The following is a 26,805-nucleotide window of genomic DNA, read 5'->3' on the forward strand; positions in this document are numbered from 1 at the left end:
CCTACAGTAAGAGCAGAGCACATGCAAATGTGTCACCTTCTCCGCGTCTGAGTTTATCTCTGACCTACGGCAGGCTTTAGTTCCACGCCTATCTTGCTACTTTCGTGTTGATTCTTAGTTCAGATTTTAATTGATTAACTAACTTACCAATCATTTTTGCTGCTCAATTATGGCTGTGCAAAATAAGGACTTTTTAGTGTGGCGATGATGACTCTGACCCACAGAGAGTCATCTACCACTTCATAAATAAATAAATAAATACTTTTTTTTGGCTTATTAAGCTGGACTTGTTTGAAGCTTTGGTCTGACAGCACCATCACAGTTTGAAGGCAGAGGCTGTGCCTTTATGGTTCCTGCAATACTGTCATTTTGACAGTGGGATATACTGGCCATTTGCCAAGTAATTTGGGGTTGTTTGAGATAGGAAGAAGCTTGTTCTCAATATTGTGGAGGATGTTGACAGCTTCCTTTGGTAGGCTGTGGAGGTGTTTAGTTTGGGCTGTAAGTTTCTCCCCACATTCTGTGAACACGTCTTCAGTTGAAATGTGCATTCTGGAGCGCCTCATTTTACTTGATCTCCCTGTTTTCTCCTCCCCTCTGGCTGCTCTTTTGGTCCTCTCATAAGTTTCACTGTGCCACTTACCGTATGCAGTGATCACTCCTCAGGACCCAGTGGCAGGAGAGCAATGTACAAAGGACAGACGGTGGGGAAGACTAGGAATTGGCCTAGCCTGCCGGGACTGTAGCCCCGCCAAACGGAGAGGATGCTTGAGTTTTGCTGCATTAGGCTTTCATTACTGTAGTGGGTGTGGTACTGCCACCAAGGGGAGTTTTCAGAAGGACACGGACAAGAACGGGAAGGAATAAAAACAAACTTGACACTTCCACATCTCCTTGAGTACTGAGACTAACTTGTCCTGGAGTCAGAATTATAAGTTAAATTCTTAAGAGTTTCTGTCTTGGTGCCCACCTCTCATGTGGTCAGTTTGAGGGATCCCAAAAGAGAAACTGGTAAGCTCACTGCTGCCAGGGGCTGCTTCAGATTCTGGGGTAGCCCTGTTTCACATGTTGCTGTACACTCTGCGCACCACAGAGGCTCTGACGGGTTCTGTACAGGCAGGGAAATGGCTTGCAGCCTGCTCTACCTCATTTGACCTGGGAATGAAAAACATGAATATTATTGCCATTAGATAGCACACGTGACTTACTGTGTAGTTCATGGTTTGTTTATTTTCCTTTTAGTAAGCTGACTAGAAAACATGGCTACCGCAATTAGGGATGTGGGCGTTTGGAGACAGACCAGAACACTTCTTCTGAAGAATTACCTCGTCAAATGCAGGACTAAAAAGAGTAGTGTTCAGGTGAGTTAAGAATGTTTGTTATCGCGCCTTATAGTTTGTTTTGCTTTGATGTGTTCTTTTTTTCTTTTCTTTTTTTTTTTTTTTTTTCCGGAGCTGGGGCCCGAACCCAGGGCCTTGCGCTTGCTAGGCAAGAGCTCTACCACTGAGCTAAATCCCCAACCCCTGATGTGTTCTTTTAAGAGATAATTTTGCTGAAAATATTTTTTTTTTATTATACTTTTTATTTTCTTGAGGTTTTTAATAAAACAAAAAGCATATTGTATTGCTCGTGATAGTGAGATAGGAAGGAGTGAGCAAAGGCTCCTGAATGTGTCCGAGATTCCCCAGGTCGGTCCACTGCCAGCATCAGTGTGGAATGTCGGACCTTGGGCATGCATTTTCTCCCCGCTGAGGATGAAACCGCCCATATTACACGATTTTAAACCCCTATATTTTCCCACTTTATGGTCTCTGAAGTAAGTTGTCAAAGGATACTAAAATTATGTCACAAGAATTGTACTGTAAAGTGGAGTAGTCTCGGTAAAAGAGAGTACAGAGTATAGCTAGGTAGCCAGCTGACAAGAGTTTCAAGTACGGCTATCTCTGAAGCTAGCAAAACCAGCGAGGACAAGATAAAATACTAGCCCATTCCTAGTACAGCGGGCCGGAAAGCTGATTAAGTGAGTTTTAGTGGTAGAATCTTAGTAAGATAGTACTTTTTATTTGGAACCAGAGGGTTTTTCATTTACTTACTTACCTACTTGTTTTTCTTATACCAAAGCCTTTCATTTTAATGATAATCCTTGTAGGGATTTGTTTTATAAGTTGCCTTAAGATTTTAAGAGTAGACATAGTGGGTAGTGGGTTTTTTCAATATAGTGTTTCTCCTTGAAACAGCCCTGCTTGTCCTGGAACTGCCTTTGTAGACCATGCTGGCCTCTGCCTCTCCAGTGCTGGGATTAAAGGTGTGCTCCACCACCACCTGGCAGATATAGTGGGTCTTAAATCACCATTCCCAGGACATTTAAACATTATTTTCATGTAACTTTATTATGTAAGTTGAGTATTAAAACACTTCAGTAAAATCAAAATTGGGTTTTGATGTCATGTTGAAAACGATTGACTGTGTTTGGGTTGGCCGTGGTGTCCAACACAGCAGTTGTTCTAGGATAGGCCCACCTTTACTTTGTACATGGAGGCCCGCAGTGCTAACACAGCAGTCGTTCTAGGATAGGCCTGCCTTTACTTTGTAGATGCGAGGCCCGCAGTGCCCAACACGGCAGTTGTTTTAGGATAGGCCTGCCTTTACTTTGTACATAGGAGGCCCGAAATGCCCAACACAGCAGTTGTTCTAGGATAGGCCCACCTTTACTTTGTACATGGAGGCCCGCAATGTTAACCCTTCTGTTACAGGTGCTATTTGCAAAGCAGTCTTGACTCTTGCCACTATTCCTGTACGTTGTAATCATTTTGTTTATTTGTGTTTATTGTAGGAAATTCTTTTTCCTCTATTTTTCTTATTTTGGCTGATATTAATTAGCATGATGCATCCAAATAAGAAATATGAAGAAGTATCTGATATAGAACTCAACCCTATGGACAAATCCATCCTTTCCAACCTTATCCTCGGGTACACTCCAGTGACTAATACTACAAGCAGCATCATGCAGAGAGTTTCTACCGATCATCTTCCCGATGGTATGGCAGTCTTCCAGTGTACTTATTTTACTTTATGCCTATGTCATATGTGTTTGTGTGAGTGTACATTCACATGTGTGCAGGGGCCCAGGGAGGCCAGAATAGCCCTTAGGATTTCTTGGAGCTTGAATCACTGCAGTCCAGTGTGGTCAGCTGGGCTCACATATGAGAGGAGAGCGAGGTCACTCATCTGAACTTACACAGATAATGAACAGCCAAGTTAGAGACCTGTTCCCCGACCACAAAGTTAGAGACCTGTCCCCCGACCACAAAGTCTGGAGCTTTCGTAGTGAGGTCAACTTAATGCATGTAAAACTGCACAAGGACATATTTTTAAAAAGAGTCTGAATTTACATAATAGAACGGTTTCACAGCTTTCTGCATTTGCCTTCTGAAGAGGAATAAGCAGTATTAGGTATGAGTGATGGTTTTTATTCAGTTTTATTGCAGAGTTTGCTGACCTACATCTTGGGATGCTCAGCTGAGGGTCATAGGCCACAGATAGTTGAGGTAGAGGACACCTATGAAGATGGTTCAACCCAAATTTACTTTTTTTTTTTTTTTTTTTTTGGGGAACTTGGTTGAGTGATTCTTGAACATGAACCTTGTAGATAGTGTTGTAAGCCCATCAAAAGCTGGACATGCCAAGAAGAATTTTCTCCATAGAAACAAATATTTAAAAATAAAACTTTAATTGTTAGGAGTTATTTTACTTTGAAGCAGGTAATTGAACTATATTATTTTTATAATTTCATTTATGTCTGAAATCTTATAGACTTTAAATGTATACCTAGCATGTTCAAGGACAGAGGTTTATTTCAGTACCAAAACCTCCTAAAAATTAAAAGTATATGATATCAAAACTATTCAGTGTTAGAATATAGAATTAGAATATGTTACAATGTATTGATATTTCAGATAGCATATTTTGATGAAATATCCTCCATATTGTTTTATATTTTACTATACTGTAGACACAGATCATATATTATCCAATCATGGTTTATGTAATCAGGTCACAGTTTACTGTCTATAAAGTAATGCTGTTTATTGCTTTCTGTCGTTATTCCCTTTGTGGTTATCATTCTCTACGAAGTTAGTGAGACGAGGCAGTGGCGAAGCATCCACTAGTCCACTGTGCTGTAGCGTGCTGTAGCGTGCTGTAGCGTGCTGTAGCGTGCTGTAGCGTGAGTTCATCACACCGTCTTCATGTTACAGTTCTAGTTACTGAAGAATACGCCAGTGAGAAGGAGCTGCTGGCGTCCAGTCTGTCTAAGCCCAGCAACTTCGTGGGTGTGGTTTTCAAAGACGTCATGTCCTATGAACTGCGGTTTTTTCCTGATATGGTTCCAGTGTCTTCTGTTTATATGGATTCAAGAGGTAAATAACTTTATCTAGTCACTGAACTCAGGGTTAAGTGCATTTCTTTATACTCAAAATAAGATGGTGTCCAGTGTTGACATTTTCAGCTGTACTTATTTTTAGGGAAACTATCGTGTGCAGCAAAATAAATTTAGGAGTGAGGTTGGATGTGGTGGCACCCACCTTACTGACAGGCAGCTTTCTGTGTGTTCAAGGCCAGCCTGGTCTACACGGTGAGTTCCGGGCCATCTGGGGCACATGGCAAGACCCTGTATCCATAAATAAAAATTGTCTATGCACGTATATCCAAATATCTCTGTACATTATGTGTATGTTCTATAAAATAACCATAATATAATTTTAATACTCTTACGTAAATGCCATTTATATTTAAAAGACAAAATTGAATCTTTCATTGTATGTCTTTCCAAATACAGTTTTCCTGCATGTAACCACTCTCACTGTTGTATGATATAAATGTTTAAAATCTCAATATCTACTACCAATGAAATTTCTTGTTTACATTTGAAACATAGAAAACTGTTGTTAAAACTCATGCAAAGATAGTATCAACTGTTTATTGTACAATATTATAGTCACTTTATTAAGTGTGGGAAGTTTTTCCTTTATTCTAAAGGCTTATGTGGGAAATTCTTATTTATTTTTATGAATTTGAATTTGCTTATGTGTCAGATGCTTTGAGATGGGCACCGTGGAATAGTTTATCCTAAACCATAGAAGCAGTTTGTTTTTATTTTCTATTTATGAATATTCATTTTGCCTGATTGTATGTATGGGCATCAAGCACATGCCTCGTGCCCACAGACAGGATTATCAAGTGGTTGTGAACCACTCACTGGGAATTGAACCTAGGTCCTCTGGAGGAGCAGCCAGTGTTTGTTTGTCCTTCCTTCCTTTCTTCCTTCCTTCCTGTCTGTATTTTTTTGCATTATTTATTTAAAAGAATTTTAAAATTTAAATATATTAAATGTTGTTATATTTTATATTTATAAATTAAATATATTAAGTGTAAAAATTAAATAATGTTAAATATATCCTTCCCCCTCCCAAGTTTGTCCAGGATTTTTTTCTCCTCTACCCTCTCAACTGTAAGTTCTTTCTCATGAAACAAACCAAAAGCTCAATTCAATAACAAAATGCTTAAAACCTAGAAAATACACCACTCAAAAAGCAAAAATAAACAAAAACCTCCAAAACTGTATCTAATAAAAGTGCACACACACAAAACCCTGTGGAGTCTTCATTATTTGCTGGTCAAGTCTTCCTGAACATGAGATCCGTTCTGTAGTGGTTGTTATATCAGTGTCATTCCATTGAAGAAAACTGATTTCCCCTCTCCCAGCAGATATAAATGACAGTTCCATTATCCTAGTGGGTAGCTTTACATACATTCATTCCTCTTTAGAGGAAATATAACAAAATAAAATATCAGGTAAAACAAAACTGTCACCTTGAAGTCAGACAAGACAGACCATCAGAGGGAAAAGAGACCCACTCATTCATAAGCTCAGGAATCCCATAAACACCAAACTGGAGCCATAGTGTAAGCTCAGAGGCCCTCGTGCAGAGGCACATAGGCTCTGTGCCTGCCGCTTTAGTCTCTGTGAGTTCGTATGAGCTTTGCTCATACTGACTGGGAAGCCATATTTTCTTGGTGGCCTCCATTCACCTTCACTCTTACATTCTTTTTACTTTTTTGTTTTTTAACTTCTTCACTTTATATCCAGCTCACTGCCCCCCTCCCCATCACTCCCTCCTACCATTTTTACCCCCACTCCCTCCCCTTCTCCTCTGAGTGGTCCCCTTTGCTATCCCCCATCCCCCGGCATATCAAGTCTCTGCCAGGCTGAGCATCCACTCCCTGAGGCCAGACAGGCAGTCAGCTAGAAGAACATATCCCACATACAGGCAACAGCTTTTGGGTTACACCCCTCCCACTTCCCCTTCCCCTGCCTGCCCAGCTCCAGTTGTTCAGGACCCACATGAGGACCAAGCTGCACTTCTGCTACCTATGAGCAGGGAGGCCTAGGTCCAGCCCGTGTATGTTCTTTGGTTGATGGTGCAGTCTCTGAGAGCCCCAAGGGTCCCGGATAGTTGATGCTGTTGGTCTTCCTGTGGACTTCTTATTCCCTTCGGGGCTGCAATCCTTCCTTCTGTCCTTCCACAAGAGTCCCAAAGCTCCATCCACTGTTGTTTGGCTTTGGGTGTCTGCTTTTGTCTGAGTCAGCTGATGGGTGGAGCCTCCCAGAGGACAGCCATGCTAGACTCCTGTCGGTAAGCATAGCAGAGTATCATTAATAGTGTCAGGGACTGATGCTTGCCTATGGGATGGGTCTCAAGTGGGGCAGTTATTGGTTGGTCATTCCCTCAGTCTCTGCTACACCCCCATCCCTGCATGTCTTATAGACAGGGTAAGTTTTGGGTGGAAAGTTCTGTGGGTGGATTGGTGTCTCTGACACTCCACTGGGCTTCTTGCCTGGCTACAGGAGGGGACCTCCCTACTGCTGTGAGTCACAGCAATTGATTCTTGGCCACCTCCCTTATCTCAAGTCTCTGTCTCATCCTGGAGATGCCCTGCCAACACCCATCCTTCCAACCCCCACACCCCCATGCAGATTTTCATTCTTTCCCAGGCCATCTGGCCATCCCCCCACTTCCCTCCCCAGTTTTCGAATTCTCTCTGTCTCCTCTTCCTCAGGCTCCCTGAGCCCTGAGGGGATGGATTTGCTGGCGACATCTTATTTAGGACTGAGTGTTCTGAGGCCTCTGATTCTCTGTGTCATGGCTGGCTGTGGGCATCTGTTTGTTTCGGTCCACTGCAGGAGAAGCTTCTCTGATGATGGCTGAGTAAGCACAGATCCATGAGTGTAGCAGGATTCCATCAGTGATCATTTTACCACTGCATTTTGTCTGTCTGTTTTCACATCTGTACTATTTGGTTTTGCCCTAGGTCCCTGGGCTCTCTAGTCCCTGGTTCTTGGTTACCCAAGCAATGTTGGTTATGGGTTCTGTCAAGTGGGCTTTACGTCAGATCAGCTTTTGCTTGGCTGCTACCACAGACTGTGTGTCATTGTTGTCCTAGCATATCTTATAGGTAGTTGACCATTGTAGTTAAAGGTCTGTGGCTGGCTTGGTGCTCCCATTTTCTTTTTGGTAGCACGTAGAGAGCTGTTGTATAAAAGATGTGGAACATAGGGGTAAACGGTGCCTGGAGGCACCGGCTTGACCTCTCCATGCTCAGTGGAGGAGTTTTCTTTAGCAGTGGAGCTTTGCTGTCTGTCAGTGTGTGGAAAGCAACCCGTGGTTTTTGTAGCCAATAGCCTTAGCTGTTTGGAGATTCCTGTGGGGCCCTTTTGGCCAAAACTTAATTAGATGTAACCTGAACCTGGTATTGGATGCTTCATTTGGTGACAAGAGATGGCCTTCATATGTGTATATTTTTACTTTATTAGGTTTCCATACTACCCCTCAAATGTCCCTTAACCTCATCTGTCTCTCCCCATACTCCTTTCTTCATCCCCTTCTCCCCTTCCCGTCCTTACTTGATCTGCTACTCCCACCTCATCAATATAGTCATATATTTCCCTTTTCTCTGAGATCTATTCATTACCTCTAGTCCCTTACTTATACCTACATCACATGGTTCTATGGATTGTGGCTTGGTTGTCATTGACTTCACTGCTAATATCCATGTATAAGTAAATCCATTCCATAAAACTGGATCTGCAGTCCCTCATTCAGGGTGATTTTTTTTTCTAGTTGCATCCATTTGCCTGCACATTTTATGATGTCTCCCCCCCAATGGCTGACTAGGAAGTACGCCATTGTGTAGTTGTACCACATTTTCCTTATCTAGTCTTCTGTTGAAAGGCATCTAGGTTGTTTCCAATTTTGGTAATTATGAAGAGAGCAAAGAGCCTTGGCATGGTTGGGCAAGTGTCTCAGCGGAAGGATGAAGTATCCTTGGGGTATATGCCCAAGAGTTGGATAGTTGGAGGTTGAAGTAGATCAATTTCTCTCTTCCTGAAGAGTAGCCACACTGATTTCCATAGTGACAGCCTCACCACTGAGCCATCTCTCCATCTAGAAAGATGACTTATAAATAATTATGATTATAATGACTTTTCATCTTTATTCATTTACTATCTGCCAGGGGCCTGCCTGCCTTAGGGGCTGAAGTAGGACACAGCATGGGACACGGGCCAAATGACTGATGATCTCCAGCCTTGTAGAAAACTTAACTCACTCCTTCTTCCTGTTCTGTGCTTCATTAAGCACTGGGGAGATTTAATTCTTTGTCTTCCATTTACTTTATAATTCTCTGCACCTGAATAAGTGCTGGAAAACTTAACTCTTACTTTATAAACTTACTTTACAATTCTCTGGCAATTAGCATATGGTGCATAGCAGCCAGGAACATTGTAGACTGATTCCTAAGGCTCCTGTCTCTCTTGCCTGGAGCCCTCTTCTTCTGCTGGCCAGGCAAGAGGGAGGCTTGGGGCAATTAACTTTTAGTGAACTAGGAAAAGAAAGTCATGCTCTCAGAAAGAAAAACTTTTACCCAGGCACTATGCCCAGAAACACACACACTGATACATACACACTATTTACATGTTTTTGTTGGGCCCAACCACCTGTCCCATCCACTCCACAAGTATTCGGTGAGTAGAGCAAAGCAAAAGCCCCTAGGAGCAGGTTTCATTGAGCAGGCGCCAGTGCAGAAAGAACTTATTCTGGATGAAAAATAAGCTCCAACCTTTATTGCTCAGAGAAAGTAATTTATCTACCTTTTTATTGAGTATGAAAAAGCCCTGTTCTTGTCAGTAAGAAGAAACCTGCTGTTAAGAAAAACCCTATCTCATGGTAAGAAGCAGCCTGCCTGCTGTGTCTGCCCTCTGTGCTCTCTGTGCTCTCTGTGTTCTCTGCTCTCTCCACTCTTTGCTTTTATTGTCATTGTTCCTGGTTCTTGTACTTTTTCAGGACACATGATCACATAGTATTCTAAGCATTTTTTTCAAACATTCACACATCTGTTCTTATTCAACAAATCATAAGTTGAATAAGAAGTTATGACAGAGATGTTTATGTGTGTTTCCATTAAGACTAGTTATCTAATTAAACATTCATTATTTGTCACTAACTCTACAGGTTCATTAAGAGTTTAAAACAATAATTATTATGTCTTACTTAAGTTAGCACAGTTTTGGTCAAGAGGCAAATCATCTGCCTTGTGTCTCCTTAGTATTGAAGTTTTGTATAGATAAATCCAGTCAATATTTTATCTTTTGTCTTTGCACCTACAATAAATTGCCATTCCCAGTTTATGACCTTAGTTATTAGATAATGGTTTTATAACTAGCCTAAAAAGAATGTTTTCTCTGATCATAAATCTATGTCAAGCCTGTTTTCTACCTTAGTGCAATTATCCTATGACATATGAAGGTTTATAGAGCCCTTTCTATAGAAGGCACAAAATATACTTGTATAAATTTAGGAATTCTTTAGAACCATTATTAGGAATTCTGAAATCACCAATTTGTCTGCATAGCATTGCTACAAGAGAGTACATCATCTTTGGTTTGCAGAAAAAATGCCCAATAGGGTGGGCTATTGCCCAGGAATTATATTAATTTAATAATGACAGGAAAGACATAGCACCTGCAAGCATCAATTCTGAGATGAGATTTCTGAAGGCCCTGGAAACTAGATTTTCCATCACAGACCATGCGATGTGATGTCCTCTCCAGATGCCACTTGTATGCCTTTAGCCTTTCCTAGGTGGCTCCTGACAACCACCCAGTATCCTATCACATATAATTTTTGTATATTTTAAGTGGTGTGTGTGTGTGTGTGTGTGTGTGTGTTAGTTATGTGGTTATATATGTATGTATATACTTATGCTCATGACTGTGTGTAAATTCTGCTGCATCTGTGGTAGAAGTCAGAGGAAGCTTTCGGAAGTTAGTGTTCTCCTATTTTGTTGAGGCAGGATTTCTTCTGTTGTTTCTATTGCTTCCTGCTCCAGGCTAGCTGGCCCATGACTCTCTGGGCAGTTCTCCTCTCCCTCTGTCACCCTGTCTATCATCCGTCTCAGCACAGGGATGCTTGGGTCACACATAACCACCAGATCCGGCTTTCCGTGGCTTCACGGGTACAGCTTGGGTTGTCAGGCTTGTGTGGCAGGCACTGGCCCACTGTGCCAGTGCTTAACGTGTAATTTAGTCTGGGCATTCGGATCAATAGAAATCTCAACAGATCGCGTCTTTGAAGGATGGTACCAGGTTTTCTTTGGTCCTGTAGAGAATGACTGATGCCTGCCATGCACGATTTCAGAAGAAAGCACTTAGTATTGCAGACTCTGATGTCTCCTGTTTTCTCCCCACAGCAGGCTGTTCAAAGTCATGTGATGCTGCTCAGTACTGGTCTTCAGGGTTTACAGCCTTACAGGCCTCAATAGATGCTGCCATTATACAGGTAAATGTAACAGGAAGAAAAACAACCACATTTTAACAATTATTCCTGAATTCCTTAAAGTTGAATTTGGTTAATTAAAAATATAAATAATATGTAACTTGTAATCATTTGAGAAAAAAGATAAAATGAATTTTTGAAGCCTTTGTGGTTTATGAATATGATTCAACATACTAAATATTAATATTATATTTATTGATTATATGTAATTTTTCTGAAATATTCTTGTTATACTATAATATCATAAATATTATATTATGAAGGCTCTGAGCTTTTAGACCTTTCCCCTTGAATAAGTTAAAGAAGATAGCTACTTTTATTATCTTAATTGTAGTGTCAAGTTTTATTTTCTATTTCATAAACATTTATCTCTTACTTATTAAACAATGTTTTTAAAGTTATGTTCTAGTATAATCCATTACTGTCTAACCACCCTCCGAGACAGAACCTGGAATAAAGTAATACCAAGTAACTTTAGGACTGAATCACGGCAGAGGACCAGTTACGTCCTTCGGACTCCTAAATCTGTGCATTAGTGCAGTTTCGCCTCTAAGATGGTTTATAAATTCTTCAATTACATTCTAAAGATGAGACCTGCTTCAACATTTCACTCTTTAGAAAAATCAGCCTTAAGTTTTGTGCCTTAGGATTAGAACTATGAGAATCACGTACCACACTTCTCCATCTCCCCTCGGATCTCGGGGGGGGGGGGAGGAGGTTCCTAAAAGGTGTTTCAAGTTGAAATTTACTATAAAATATTTTAGCTTAAAATATTGCATATGGCTGGGTGTGCCTTTAGTCCCAGCATTTGAGAGGGAGAGGCTGGTGGATCTCTGTGAGTTCAAAGCTAGCCTGGTCTACAGAGTGAGTTTTAGGACAGCCAGGGCTACACAAAGATAAGCTTTGTCTTGAAAACAAACAGACAACAACAAAAAGAAATGAATATAAACAGTCTTCTCCAGCAAACTTCACATCCAGAGTCTGTGTGAGCAGCAGGAGAAGTGGGATTGAAACTGGCTTTCCTAGTTGGTACACTGCTAGGAGCACAGTGACTGTAACAGTAATGCCTTTCTTTGCAACAAGACTCTTGTAAAAAACAAATAAACTATGTATGTAGGATTGTTTTATAAATTCTTGCAGCTTGCATGCATGCTATAAAGGTATTAGGGGTTTGTAATTTTGTGCTAATTCAATTGTATTGTGTTTTAAGTTAAAGTCTGAAACATTAGATGACACTACAAAACTTAACTGTGTTTCAGTTAGACATTAGCAATTATAAGCCTAGACCACTGTGGATGGCACAGATTTGTAGTTTAGGCATTCATTTAAATATTAGAATTATTAATTGGTAAACATTTTTATTACACAAATCTGTAACTATGTTCTTTCTACATGTATCAACTTGAAAGTAATAAGGAAACATGCTCTTTTTTTAAAAATCTATTTGCCTTTTTTTAAATGTGCACTGGTGTTTTTCCTGCATATATGTCTATGTGAGAGGGTCAGACCTTGGAGTTACAGACAGTTGTGAGTTGCCATGTGGGTGCTGGGACTTGAACCAGGGTCCTCCAGAAGAGCAGTCAGTACCCTTAATTGCTGAGCCATCTCTCTAGTCCCAGAAAACATGTTTTTTAAGACAGCTTTTAAAATATAGTCATAGGAATGGTGACTATTAATCATCCCTTTGACCCTCAGCTCCGAAGAAACATAGCTTTTCTTTTCTTAAAATGTTTTATTTTTATTATATATCTATTGGTGTTTTCCTTGAATGTATATCTGTGTGAAGGTGTCAGACCGTCTGGAATGGAGTACAGATTCCATTGCGATCTGCCGTGTTGTTTCTGGGAACTGAACCCAGGTCCTCTGGAAGAGCAGCTCTTGACTGCTGAGCCATCCCTCCCGCCCCAGTTGAAGTTGAAATAGAGGACGTCATTTCAGCATGAGTGAGAGTAGGGTACGCATCGTTCATCCACCAGGAATGAAAGATTTCAGAGTACTGGTTCCAGTTTCATAATTGAAACATGTTCTTATTATCCCTTTAATATGCTTAACGTGGTAATAAAATTGTATGATTTTATTTTATTGGGTGAATTAATCAAAATTTATTCATTCACAGTCTTCAAGCTTTTAATATCCAGAATGAATTAAAAGCAGAATTCTCCTTTATATCATGATATTATGATTACTCACTCTTATTTCAGCAGTGTGGCTTTTCTAATATTTTATTTGCATTGAGGTTACTTTTTTTAACTGTATAATAACCAATTTTATTAGGAGCTGTCATCAGAACTAAATTAATTTAATGTATTTGCCCCTTTTAATTATAGTTGAAGACCAACGTTTCTCTGTGGAGGGAGCTGGAGTCAACCAAAGCTGTCATCATGGGGGAAGCTGCGGTCGTGGAGATCGACACCTTCCCACGAGGGGTCATCCTCATCTACCTCGTCATAGCCTTCTCGCCCTTCGGGTACTTTCTGGCAATTCACATTGTAGCAGAAAAGGAAAAGAGGTTAAAGGAGTTTTTAAAGATAATGGGACTTCACGACACTGCTTTTTGGTACGTTTAGCGGTTTACTGTGTAGTGCAATTAGCAGTTATAGTACATATCCTGACCCTCAGTAGTACACCTTCATTTACCCAGTTTGACATAGTGCTGATCCCGGTTCCTCCTCCTGCTTCCCTTTCCTTAGAGTTTGAGACTAGCCAGTAGCTGCTTGTGACAAGACTTTTACTTTTATTTCACAGTCTGTATGCCATTGTGTCGTTGCTCAGAAGATAGGAAAGCTCTAGGAACTAGAAGTTGACTACTAATGCCCTTCCCTGATGTCAGAGCAGACTTAACACTGAAAGCTTAGCTAGAAAGATTACGGTCTACACATGTAGTTTCCAGATTCTTTTCCTCCCTTGAGAACTTCAGTAATTCAGATGAGGAATATAAAGGTAATTAGAGAGACACAGTGGAGGAAAAAGTTCCCACAAGTGAGGGTCAGTATATGAGCATTTTTATACAGTGCTAACTTTATAGAGACATGGATATGTATAAATAACTAAGCACTTCCCCCTCCCCTTTCTACTGTGTAATAAGACAGTTGGTCTGTAAGCTGGCCGGCGCTTGCCTGTAATGCCAGCACTCAGGAGTCAGGAGGGAGGCTTGAGTCTGAGGCCAACCCAGGCTAGATTGCCACATGCTGTTTCAAAGATTGGTTTCTTTTTAGCCCATTTCAGAGGAAGGTTAGTACTTTTAATAGAAACTGTGTTGTTTACAATCTATTATTGCATTTATAAAACAGTTTTATAAATATAAAAATGCATTTTACAATTTTTTAAAAAAGATTTATTTATTTTATGTAATGAGTACACCATAGCTGTCTTCAGACACACCAGAAGAGGGCATCGGATCCCATTACAGATGGTCGTGAGCCACCATGTGGTTGCTGGGAATTGAACGCAGGACCTCTGGAAGAGCAGTCAGTGCTGAACCATCTCTCCAGCCCAGATTTTACAAATTTTTATTTGGTCTATTGTAATATATATAAAACTTTATGTAGTGGTATTATTATTTCTTAAAATTTTCTTTGCTTTTTAAATTTTTATTTCATGTATATGGGTGTTTTGCCTGCCTGCATGTCTGTGCACTGTGTGTATATAGTTTCTGCAGAAGCCAGAGGAGGGTTTGGATTTCCTGGAACTGGAGTTATAGATAGTTCTTAGCCACCACGTTGGTGCTAAGAATCAAACCCAGGTCCTCTGCAAGAGCAACAAGTGTCCTTAACCACTGAGCCATCTCTCCAGACCCCCCACTGTTTTTGTTTTTTTTTGTTTTTTGTTTGTTTGTTTGTTTGTTTGTTTTGGTTTTTTGTTTTTTTGTTTTTTGTTTTTTTTTTGTTTTTTTGAGAGAGGTACTCTACAACTAACTCTGACTGTCTCCGAGCTTCCTGGGTGAATCAGACTGGCATTACACTCACAGGAACCTGCCTTCTTCTGCCTCTTAAATGCTGGGATTAAAGTGTGTTTCACCACAGCCGCCTTTTGTCTTAAATGTTCTAGAAATGGTCTTTAAGATGCATTGGAACATTACTTTTGTATTGAAATTGCTAGATGAATTTAGCTCTAGGTGCTTAATATATATCAACTCAAATATTTAAAATAAATTTGCAGTTTTCTTTAAAATGATTTTTCAATGCTAATGGGAAAATAAATAAAGTGTGAACTTAAATACTGATGATAATTCCATTGAGCTCTGACTGAAAGGAGATCTAGAGTTAAAATGGTGATTTTAGTTGGTCTTATTAATCATCTCACATTGTTTAAGTATGGTAATTATTGCCATTAATTGGTAAGGACTTTTGGGTTTATGATTACAAAAGCCATCAGGGGTGTAAGTATAATTTATTTCATAAAGAAAAGAAATGTATTGACTTAGTAAACTCTTAGAGTTTAAGGGAATCAGAGCTGCCAGTGTTCTTGGGCTTTAATTAAGCATGCATTGCTGTTGTATTGTTAAGTTGTTGACTCAGAGATGTCACTGTGTCTGTCAGTCACATCCACCGTGGCGTGGCTAGTCCTTTATTCTTCCTTTCCTAACACATTAGTGTTCAGCACATGAACACATGCAGATAACTGACTTAAAGAGTAAAATGGCTGAAAGAATTTCACATATAGTGTATAGTGTTCTGCTGTCACTAGAAGCTTGTTCATCTGACAGTGTGTGTGCACGCTTTCCTCGTAGGCTGTCCTGGGTTCTTCTGTACACGAGTTTGATCTTCCTTATGTCCCTTCTTATGGCCGTCATTGCAACAGCGTCCTCGTTATTCCCGCAGAGTAGCAGCATCGTGATTTTTCTGCTCTTCTTCCTGTATGGATTGTCATCCGTGAGTATCTCACCTCGAAATGTCAGAGTTCCTTGGTGAGGTGGCTGGGATCTCTTTCTTTGGTTAACTTAGACAGTTTTCCAGTGAAGATATTTGTACTGTTACAGATAATAACTAAATGGTATATGGTATAGTATTATATTGTCATGCGTCTTAGAAAAATGACACTCTAACCTCATGTTTAGCGCTGACATGTTTTGGTGTGTTATGTTCTATTATTGTCTCTCTTTGTCCTGTGGGAGACTGCACACTGCTGCACTTGTTTCTCCTTTCATGACACCCTGACCTTGTCAAGTTAGTCTATTCTGTAGGACAGTTAGTTTTATGGTTTCGAGGTCGTTTTTCATTTTTTAAAATATAATTCTTCAGTACTCTTGAGACTCATTTGGTATATTGACTGAATATTGAATATGATGACTGACCCTTGTGTCATTATGATTGGTTTAGGTGCCCATATGTATAGTTAAGTAAATTTACTATCTCCATTCTTTAAAATAATAAATTATAAGTAACTCACATTTCCAGTATAATAACCTAATATATCATTTTTAACACTCAGTCTAAAGCCAGGTTTTTGTTCAAAGGCTACTGGGGACCCCTGGGATGACTCAGTGGTTAGAGTGCTTGTCTTACAAAGATCAGGATCCGAGTCTAGGTTTCTTGCACCCACGTGGCGCCTGGGTGCAGCAGTCTGTGCCTGAAGCCTCAGTGTGGAGGTTGGGGATTGGGAGGTGAGGGGATAAAGGCAAGTGGGCCCCGGAGCGAGCTGGCTGACACATGGCTCCTCATGGGCTCTGTTGTGTAAACGTGGGTGTATTTCCCTATCATACAGGTAAACGTAGTCATTAATATTTGTCAGTTATGAAAGCAAAGTGTCTTCCCATAACAGTTAGAAACTGCATTTTAATAGCTGTACTTTTCCATGAATGCATTTTTCTTTCATAAAGAAGTAAATTTCCCTTTGTGTCAGTAATATAAAGTGTACAGTAACCTTACATCTATTTGTGCAGTAATATAAAGTGTACAGTAACCTTACATTTATGCTTTTTAGGTGTTTTTTGCTTTAATGCTGACGCCTCTTTTTAAAAAATCAAAGCACGTGGGAGTCGTTGAGTTTTTTGTCACCGTGGTGTTTGGCTTTGTCGGCCTGTTGATAGTCCTCGTAGAAAGTTTCCCCAGGTCGCTAGTGTGGCTCTTCAGCCCTTTGTGTCAGTGCGCCTTTCTGATTGGGATTGCACAGGTAGGTCCTGCGCTCTGACGCTCACCCGGTCCTTTCTCTTGCCGCTGACAGTTCATGCAGCATCCCGTCCTGCCATGAATATCATCCTTTGTAAACAAACAACACTTAGCATTTCATGAGAAAGAGATGTCAGAAAACTTAAATTCCATCGGAAAGAAAGTACAGAGTACATTTTATATCTGTGTTCTTTGAGGTTACTCGTTTAAGTGCCAAGTAGTCTTCATTGCTCTACTGCAAACATTTATAAATTTACTGTACAAGAATGCTGCACAGAAAATCGTACATGACACAGAACAAAGCTGTCAAGATGAAAATGGTAAACTCTGTATCTGTGGTAGGCTTTCTTGGCTAGGAACTGTGAGACTATCACTTGTCTAAATGACTTGTAGCATCAGGGCAGGTGAAGTGTCTTAGTTGTTAAGCCACTCTTCCAGCACCCACATGGTGTCTTTCAAGTGGCTGTAATTCTAGATCTAGCGATCTGATGCCCCTCTTTGCTGTCATGGCCACCAGGCATACATGTACTGCTCAGACATACATGCAAACAAACACCTGCATGCATAAAGTAAGAAAACATTATACAATTGAGAATATTTAGATTTATAAATTTCGTTTTTATTTTTTCTTATATGTGTAGTCAGAATCAAATGAAAAAAATCTCCTAAGTCAGTTATTGTACAAATAAATATGATTTCATACTATATTTGATTTATATTTGATGTCATGTAGGTGCTCTTAAGGTAACATTACAATAGATTATTTATAAGCACATTAAACAAGATTTACCTACTTAGGAATTATTGTTCCACACTTTGAGACTATACTGAGTCCCTCTTCTCTTCACAAAGCGAGACTGTGGTCATAGGTTTTCGTTGGGAGTGACAGAATCCTTAAAGGTCATCTAATTGATCTCCTTAAGTTCAAAGATGAGAGGACTGAAATCGAGGGTGGTGAAATGAGTTTATCCTCACAGGAAGAACTTGACCTGAGCAGGGTCTGAGCCTCCAGAACATTTCCCATTAGTGCATGTGCCTGCTGGGCGTGGTTTAGGACATATGTTAACAAACACCCTCTCAGTATTACACACATGCTGGCCTGGGCGTGGCTTAGAACGTATGTTAACAAACACCTTCTCACTATTACACACAAGCTGGCCATTACATTGCACATTACTTTTATTTCCTCATTTATCATCCATTAGAGTTAAATGACTCGGGGAGTGTGGCATACAGGCTTGAGAAGCACCGACTGGGAAAAACGATAATTAAAAGGAGAGTCTGTGGTGCACACCTTTAACCTCCACATCCCCTTAAACCGCTCCTTTAGTAAGGAGGCAGAGGCAGGTAGGTCTCTGAGTTCAAAGCCAGCCTAGTCTGCATAGAGAGATCCTTCTCAAAAAATAAAAACAAAGAATCCCCCCGCACAGAAATCATGATAAAGGGAATATTTTAGATAAACTTCTTTTGTGGTCTGCTTTCCCTATAAGAGCATGTTATTAATTACTTTTTAAATAGTTTTGTTAATGTTACTCTAGATTTAATGAATTATGCTTAGTGATGCTAGCTTTGTTCTAATCATTTTAATGGAAAAAGTTGTTTTTTTTTTTTTCCTTTCAGGTCATGCATTTAGAAGATTTCAATGAAGGGGCCTTATTTTCTAGTTTGACTGAAGGCCCCTACCCGCTAATTATCACCCTTATCATGCTCGCTCTGGACAGTGTGTTCTATGCCCTGCTGGCTGTGTACCTCGATCAGGTCATCCCAGGTGTGTAAAGGCTCTGAAGTCATTCTGCTCATATACCGTCAATTGAATTTTCTCCTAGCCAGAGTATTCTGCATCATACTGTGGTTTAATCTACTCTTGAGTAACATTTATACAAATATTCACAGTACGTGGTCTATTACGTATTCACTAGCCCCTAGTGAATGTGAAGAGATTGTGTAACAAGAGAGATGTTTGCTTTGAAAGCCTAGCTGCACTTCACAACTCAGTCCTTCATTATAATAATCTTTTAAAACTGTTTTGTTCTACTCTCTAAGATCCAAAGCAGCCTCATAACTCCAGACACTTTCCTTCATCTTTTTAAAATTTAACTTTATTTTTAAAGATTAAAAACCAATTACATCATGTCTCCTTTCCCTTTCCTCCCTCCAGGTCTTTCCCAACCCCCATCCAACCCCTCCCAAGGCCTCTTTGTTTTTGTTTGTTTTTTTGAGATGGGGTTTCTCTGTGTGTCCCTGGCTGACTTGAAACGTGTACAGACCAGGTTGGCCACCAACTCAAAGATCCACCCGGCTCCTTGTCCCAGGTGCAGGCACCACCATTGCCTGACGGTGGCCTCTTTTTTTGTTGTTATATTTTCTCTATTCCAGGCCCGTCTAATATGATAACTACTAGTTAATAGGACTTTATTTATTTAATTTTTGCTTATTTTCTTTGAGACATGGTTTGCTGGTCTGGAACTTGCTATGTAGCTTCTGCTGGCCTTGAATTCTGCCTGCCTCTGCTTCCTAAGTGCTTGGATTGAAGGTGTGTGCTGTCGTACCCATGTATTAGGACTTTTAAATTTAAAATGAAAGTAAGGTTATTTACTAACTATGATTAGAATAGTAAAAAAAAAATTGATATAACTCAATTTTTATGTTCATTTTTAGGGGAATTTGGCTTGAGGAGGTCATCTTTGTACTTCCTAAAGCCATCGTATTGGTCAAAAAACAAAAGGAACTATAAGGAGCTATCAGAGGGCAACATCAATGGGAATATTAGTCTCAATGAAATTGTTGAGCCCGTTTCTTCAGAATTTATAGGAAAAGAAGCTATAAGGTATGTTTAAGTTTTAAGTACTGTTGGTGGGAATTGTGATATTTAAATCTATGTTATACCACCATAGAAGATTTGGGATGATAAAATCCACATTGTAGGCAGTTTGGTACTGCTTACAGGAAATGATATCTATTTTGTATCTCCTTACTAATGTAAGAAGCATTTGATTAATGAAAGATGAGGGTGATTTGTAAATTCCTTGAAACAAGTGCCTCCCTTCAGTTGTCTCAGGCCGAGACGAGGAGTGGGCTAAGCCTACAGCGGAGCCAGGAGTCCCATTTCTGTAGCGTCTTTAGACACTCATGTTCTCAACGTCAGTGTTACTTGGCTCTTTGTTTTAGCAGGAAGGTAGTTTATTATTTATCCTATTAAGTACTTCAGCCTTTTCTCCTCTATATTTTGTGATTTCAATATATTCCTCCAGTTCCTCCCATCCAATTTTTCTCCTCAAATGTGAATAACTGTTACCTGACTTTGTATGCAACCCTGTCTTAATAGTGTGTAAAGTGTCTCGTATTGCTAGAGATGTGAAGCTAGCTCAAAACTTAAAACACGACGACAGCTTGGATAGAAATATATGTTAACACATGTGGTTATAAAATTATATATATATATATATATTTAATTTGAATCTGTGTTTTTCAGAATAAGTGGTATTCAGAAAGCCTATAGAAAGAAGAGTGAGACCGTGGAGGCTTTGAGAAGTAAGTAGCTGGCCCGGGATTTAGTCCATAGCATCGCAGTACAGGTGGAGAACCCGTCTGCATTGTCATTGTGGAAGTTAAATCTACCTGTTAAGATGTTCTGTCTCCCATTATAGATACTGTATGTGACTCATGTTGATAATAAAATCTACCACATGGAAGTTACAAAGCCAGAAAGTAGTATCTGTTACATGAAAATACCTAGCAGTTTGAACCAGCTTATACTATATTCTAGATTGGTTAATATTATATTTTATTGTATATATGTATATATGTATTATTTATCTCGTAAGACTTGTGTGTGTGTGAGGTCTGTCTGGAGATGCGGTACATTCAGCAATGTGTCAGTATCTTCCAGGATGTGTAAAACACACTGACACTGTTAGTTCACGTGACTGTGTTCCGGTAGGGTACAATGGTATGCTAGTATGGTTTTATTTTACATCAGCCCATTACATAAGGCTCCTTATCATCTCTTCATTGGGCATTTGAATGTTCTTTTTCTTAGAAAGTACCTATTTAAGTTTTTTATTTTTTATATTTTAGGTTCATGGCCTTTGTTAGATAAAGGAATTCAAATATCCTATTCCAATCTGAAGCCTGTCTTTTGGTTATAGATAATGTGTTTTGATGAGCGTAAACAAATTCTTCACTTAAGTTATACCCAATTCCTGAGTGAGTCTCATCATTTCTGGCTACAGTGCCATTCATGATAAATGATTCTTCTGTTGTTTTACTTAACACTCAAGGTTATCTGTGACCTCCAGTGTGAGTTGCTCAACCGGAAGTTATTGCCAATGCCAAGAAGCAAGAGAAGGAAATAAGAGATACCTAGGTTGTGAAGGAAGCAGATGAAGTGATCAGTGTCTGCAGTGCATGTAGTGAAACTGAAAGTGTGTTTATAGCATGTAAGATAGTAGAGAAACTCATTGTGTGCCAGTGTTCCACCACCATGGAATTGAAAATTAAATAAAAACATAAGAATACTATGTACTTCTAAGACTTGTATCTTAAAAAGTACAGATTATTGCTGGTGAGTTTAAGAGCTAGACAGGTAGAAATACCATGTTTAAGGGTTGGAAGAACGAATGTGTACATGTAAATTCTATCCATATTTTGAAGATTTGCACTCAGACAAAAGTCTATTAGATTTTTTTCATTCATTTTGAAAGATGGATTCTGAAATTATATACAAATGCAAATGACATAGAATTAGCAAAACAAATGTGGAAAAACCAAAAAATTTGGAATTTAACATGACGTTGTTTCAGGATTTCATATAACTGCTATAGGAGTCAAGACTGTAATTTTGACTTAAAAGAAACTGAAAAATCAGTGAAATAGAGAAGACAGAAATAATATTATATTTTTATGAATAATTAAATTTCCATTAGAGTTTAAAACAAAACAAAAACTACAAAACATGACCTGCGATCCATGCTGAGCACTGTAAACAAAGACGAGTGGAGATGAGTCATACAACTGAATACAGAATTTAAAGTGACAAGAAAACCCAAAGAATGAAAAACACGACACATATCTTGAGACTCGATTAAACAAAGGTTTTATAGCTATGGCTCCAAAAGCATGAACTGTAGTTGATTGAAAATCAAAGTCTCCTGCTGCTTGTAAGACACTGCTAAGGAATGTCCTAGGTTTGGAAGAGACATCTGTAAATCCCGTGTCCAAGAAAGCACTTGTTTGTATAATGTTTTAAAATGCGTCAGAATCCAGCAGTGAGACAAGAGCAGCTCGTGTGTTCTAGTTGTTACTGTGGTGAGTACCGTGTGCAGAAGCAGCTTGGAGAGGAAAGGGTTATTTCATCCTACTCTTCTTCCCTACCTGAGGAGTCAGGGCAGGGATTCAGGCAGGGGCTGAAGCTCAACTGTGGAGGACACACATACCGGCCTGCTGCCCAGGGAGAACTGTCTTATTTCCAGAGGACCTGGGTTCAATTCCCAGTACCTACGTGGGGGAACAGTCATCTGTAACCATAGTTACAGGAGGTCTGACACACATGCAGGCAAACATCTGTACACACAAAATGAAATTAAAATTGTCACACATGGAGCCTTTCTGTCCTCTCTGACCCTCTTAGCGTTTGGTATCAATTCTTTGCTTGGTTCTTTTTGTTCTACTTCATGTAACTTCTTTTCAGACACCTTGGTGAGGTAAGTTTTTGTATTAATTTCCTTGAAACTCTTTAGAAGTCAGTACACAGAAAACCTTCGAACATTTTGTATATGCCGTAATTCTTACTGTCAGAGCAAATCAGTAACAGTTTTTACGTTTCCTGCTATTCACATCACTGACTAGTCCAGACCACTTAATCTGCTTATACTGTGTTGGTAACTTTATGCATTGAAGTTTGTCTCGTTAAGATGTGTGGAATTATGAATTCTTTTATAGAGCTGAACAGATACATAAAAATTTGAGCCTTATTTTTTCCATGAACTAGATTTGTCGTTTGACATCTATGAAGGCCAGATTACTGCTCTGCTGGGCCACAGTGGAACAGGAAAAAGCACACTAATGAATATTCTGTGTGGACTGTGCCCACCTTCTGATGGTAAGAGTTTCCTCACTTGAGAAAAAAGATCTCCTATTTCTTTAGTGTTATTAGGAATCACAGTATATAGCAATTGTTGTCCTCTATGTGTAGCAGTCATTTAGGTCAGTAATTTGGAATAGCCTTTTCTATTTGAGGAAGTTTTTGCATACAATATACACTTAATTTTAAAAAATAAAAAACTGGTTTCATGATATTTATTAAAACAAAAAACTATAATTTTAAACTTTATTTACATTTTAAAAACTTATTTTACATACCCACTTCTACCACATCTTTATATGTGTACATATCTTTATTTCTTATTTACTTGGAAGAATAAATCAGTAACTAATTGGAAATTAAATTGCCATTGGAAAAACCACAAATATCTCCATATGCAGCCAAAGGAAAGAATGGTAACTACTAACACTGTGTTCTAAAATCAGACTTAAACGGCAGTACCTCAAAGGAATAGTCTTGGCCCGGGTTTATGTTCTAGGTGTGAACTCTGTGTGGGAGCCCCATGTGTCCACAACTACTGAGAAGTGTCAGTGAAATACACTTTGTCATAAAGGGGCCAGACTGTGTTGAGTCTGCATTTCAACTTTGTAAACGAGACTTCATTTTCCAAATTAGTTTGATTAGTTCGTTTTACTCGAGCTGTTCTTGGACTCTGGTCATAGCATCTTACAGCTTAGACACATGACTCAGAGTTCTCCATTCGTTGTCACATAGACTTAGTAGTCCTTAAGGAAAGCAGCCTGATAGTCAAGTTGCCTGTTGATTCAGCTGAGATAAGAGGCCTGGAATTGAAGGCATTATGATGTTCAAGACGGCAGGACCACGCGGCCATTGTGTGTGATTACAGAGCTCGCCCACTGTCTCATAGTTGGATGTGGAAGGAGTTGGGCTGAATCGTGAATAGTCACTGCAGTTGTATGTGTTCTGTGCTGAGCTTGTAGTTCGCTGTTGCTCTTTCTACTCTGTCATACGCCATGGGAGGGGAGGGAAATGAGGTGGGGATAGAACTGATGCTATCAACAGTGCTCTCAGAATGAGACTATGTCTTCCAAATTCCTATCAGCTCTGGCTTTGCGTATGCACGGTGACACAGTGAGTCAGTTGTTAGGTACTTCAGAACACGCGTTTTTAACACTCGAAGTCTTTAATGTAAATGTAAATGTTTTGCTTTTAGGGTTTGCTTCTATATATGGACACAGAGTCTCTGAAATAGATGAAATGTTTGAAGCGAGGAAAATGATTGGCATATGTCCACAGTCAGATATGAACTTTGATGTTCTGACAGTAGAAGAAAATTTATCAATTTTGGCTTCAGTCAAAGGAATACCAGCCAACAACATAATTCAGGAAGTATGTTATTCATATATAAGCCGTCACTGTATTTCCTGTACATTAATATGCCTTATAGTAATTGCACAGTAAATATGCTCGAAAGTCTAAGCATAAAGAGACAATATGAAGGATTAGATGGATTTGGAGTGCACACATTAGCACATGTGAATGATCCTCTGTTCCTCCTGAGGACGTCCTCCCCTCCCTCCCCTCCTCCTCCCCCCTCCCCTCCCTCCTCCCTCTCCCTCCTCTCTTCCCTATCCTCTGCCCTCACCCCTGTCACTCTCTGCCTCAGCACACACAGAGCCTTGATACTCACCCAGCAAGGCACAAAATCAAAGCAGACTTTTCTCTAAGAACCTAGCTACTTACTATTTTCAGAATTATATATAATATTTGAAAATTAAGCACATTCTCATTTAACATTTTAAAGTTGATATTAAAAATAATTTTAAAATTATACTGCTTACTTGATGCTTAAAAATTACTTCAAAGCTTAAAATATGTAAAAACTAATTTTGATAACTATGAAAATGATATGATTGTTGATTGAACATTTTTCACACTTTACTTTTACAGGTACAGAAAGTTTTACTGGATTTGGACATGCAAGCCATCAAAGATAATCAAGCGAAAAAACTAAGTGGTGGCCAAAAAAGAAAGCTGTCTTTAGGAATTGCAGTTCTTGGGAATCCAAAGGTAAATTCAGTGTTAATTTCATTGATGAGATCACTTTAAATAATATTCGATTAGAGATGTGGCTTAGTGGTTAAGAGTACGGGCTGCTCTTCCAAGGGGACCTGTGTTCAATTCCCAGAACCAGCATAGCAGCTTAAAGCTGTTTCTAACTCCAGTCCCAGCAGGACCTAGTACAGTTTTTGGCCTGTGGTCCACCAGGGATGCATGCAGCGCATGGACACATATACATGCACAGTGCTCATGTGCATAGAAATAAGAAATTTAAAAAGTTAGACCGAGACAAAATAATGGTTAGTTGAGTTAGTCGCTGTCTGGTGCAGGGACTCCGCTGTGTTTCTTTTATGCTGTTCTCTGGCTTGTAGACGCAGAAGCAGCCTCACCTTCCACACTGTGAAAAGCTCTGTGTGCTTGCAGGGGAGAGCCCATGCAGACCACTGCCTTGCTGTGCTCCTCCTTTCTGCTGCAGCATGGGGTCAGGGTGGGGGCTGGCTGTGTGTTCATTGGAGTGCCTGCCGGCACCCTGTCTGCTTTCTAAATACAAACAACTTGAAGCCAGCTAAGCCGGCAATGCTTATAATGCAGCACTCAGGGAGCTGAGTCGGGAGGATCATGAATTCAAGGCCGTCTAGGCTGTATAGTAAGACTCTTATTTTAATAAAAAGTGCCCCTCAAAAAGTAGAGAAGGGGTTGGGGATTTAGCTCAGTGGTAGAGCGCTTGCCTAGCAAGCGCAAGGCCCTTGGTTCGGTCCCCAGCTCCGAAAAAAAAAGAAGAAAAAAAAAAAGTAGAGAGAAAAAATTCTTCCCTTAGCCAAGAACGCATCCCGTGTAAAGATAGAGAACATCTGTCTCTAAAAGTCAGTCGCTCCACTTGCACATTTAATTATATTTAGCAATAGATTTAGTGTTTTGTCATTTTGTTGGTCTGATTGTTATACCAGTGTCTTATATATAGTAACCAAGGAAAAGATTCATTCACAATTTTAAACATTTATACAAACTTTAAGATTTTTGAGTGAAAATATTAACTTGAAATAGAGAAAATTTCCAGTGTGCACATACATTTCAGTATTTTGATTTCCTTGCCTTTTTATCCCCGGCTCGCCCAGATCCTCCTGCTAGATGAGCCGACAGCAGGAATGGACCCCTGCTCTCGCCACATTGTTTGGAATCTTCTCAAGTACAGGAAGGCTAACCGAGTGACAGTCTTCAGCACTCACTTCATGGATGAGGCAGACATTCTTGCCGGTGAGATGTTTGCCTTACTTTTAAAAGATAAGGGAGACAAACATGAACATGCTAAATCCTGGGGAACAAATAAAGAAGTATTTAATGGTGTATATTCTAAACAAAATGTTTTAAAAATTAAAAATTATAAATTTTTATATTTCTGTGTTCAGTGTTTTCCAGATCATCCTGTTTCAGTGATTTCTCAAAAACTCATACAAGAGTCCCATGTTATCATACTCACTGTATACTAATTTGTTATTGCAAAAGGGCTATGAAGCAAAACTAGCAAAGGGCTAAGTCACGTGAGGCAGACGTCTAGGAGGCCAGGCACATGCTTTCCAGAGGCCCTTAATTTCCCCATGATTTACTTGTAAGCAAATACAAATGAAATATTGTCTGCTAGTTCATTAGAGACTCAGTGTCCATAATTCCTGTATGTACTGAT

The 26,805-nt window shown here is 39.6% G+C and overlaps 1 protein-coding gene across 1 annotated transcript in view; it reads left to right on the forward strand.

The window, feature by feature from the left end:
- The first annotated feature begins 1,221 nt into the window (after positions 1-1,221).
- The window catches only part of Abca5 (ATP binding cassette subfamily A member 5), a 62,768-nt gene continuing 37,184 nt past the window's right edge, over positions 1,222-26,805 (forward strand). The window contains exons 1-14 of the mRNA XM_032912363.1: positions 1,222-1,361; positions 2,834-3,038; positions 4,257-4,418; positions 10,807-10,895; positions 13,220-13,449; positions 15,622-15,763; positions 16,815-17,003; positions 18,620-18,767; positions 19,658-19,826; positions 20,472-20,530; positions 22,989-23,099; positions 24,277-24,452; positions 25,014-25,133; positions 26,240-26,378. Coding sequence (XP_032768254.1) covers positions 1,260-1,361; positions 2,834-3,038; positions 4,257-4,418; positions 10,807-10,895; positions 13,220-13,449; positions 15,622-15,763; positions 16,815-17,003; positions 18,620-18,767; positions 19,658-19,826; positions 20,472-20,530; positions 22,989-23,099; positions 24,277-24,452; positions 25,014-25,133; positions 26,240-26,378 — 2,041 coding nt within the window. The 5' untranslated portion in view covers positions 1,222-1,259. The remainder of the gene's footprint in view (positions 1,362-2,833; positions 3,039-4,256; positions 4,419-10,806; positions 10,896-13,219; positions 13,450-15,621; positions 15,764-16,814; positions 17,004-18,619; positions 18,768-19,657; positions 19,827-20,471; positions 20,531-22,988; positions 23,100-24,276; positions 24,453-25,013; positions 25,134-26,239; positions 26,379-26,805) is intronic.

Source organism: Rattus rattus, chromosome 9, assembly GCF_011064425.1.
Source record: "Rattus rattus isolate New Zealand chromosome 9, Rrattus_CSIRO_v1, whole genome shotgun sequence".
Taxonomy (NCBI): Eukaryota; Metazoa; Chordata; class Mammalia; order Rodentia; family Muridae; genus Rattus; species Rattus rattus.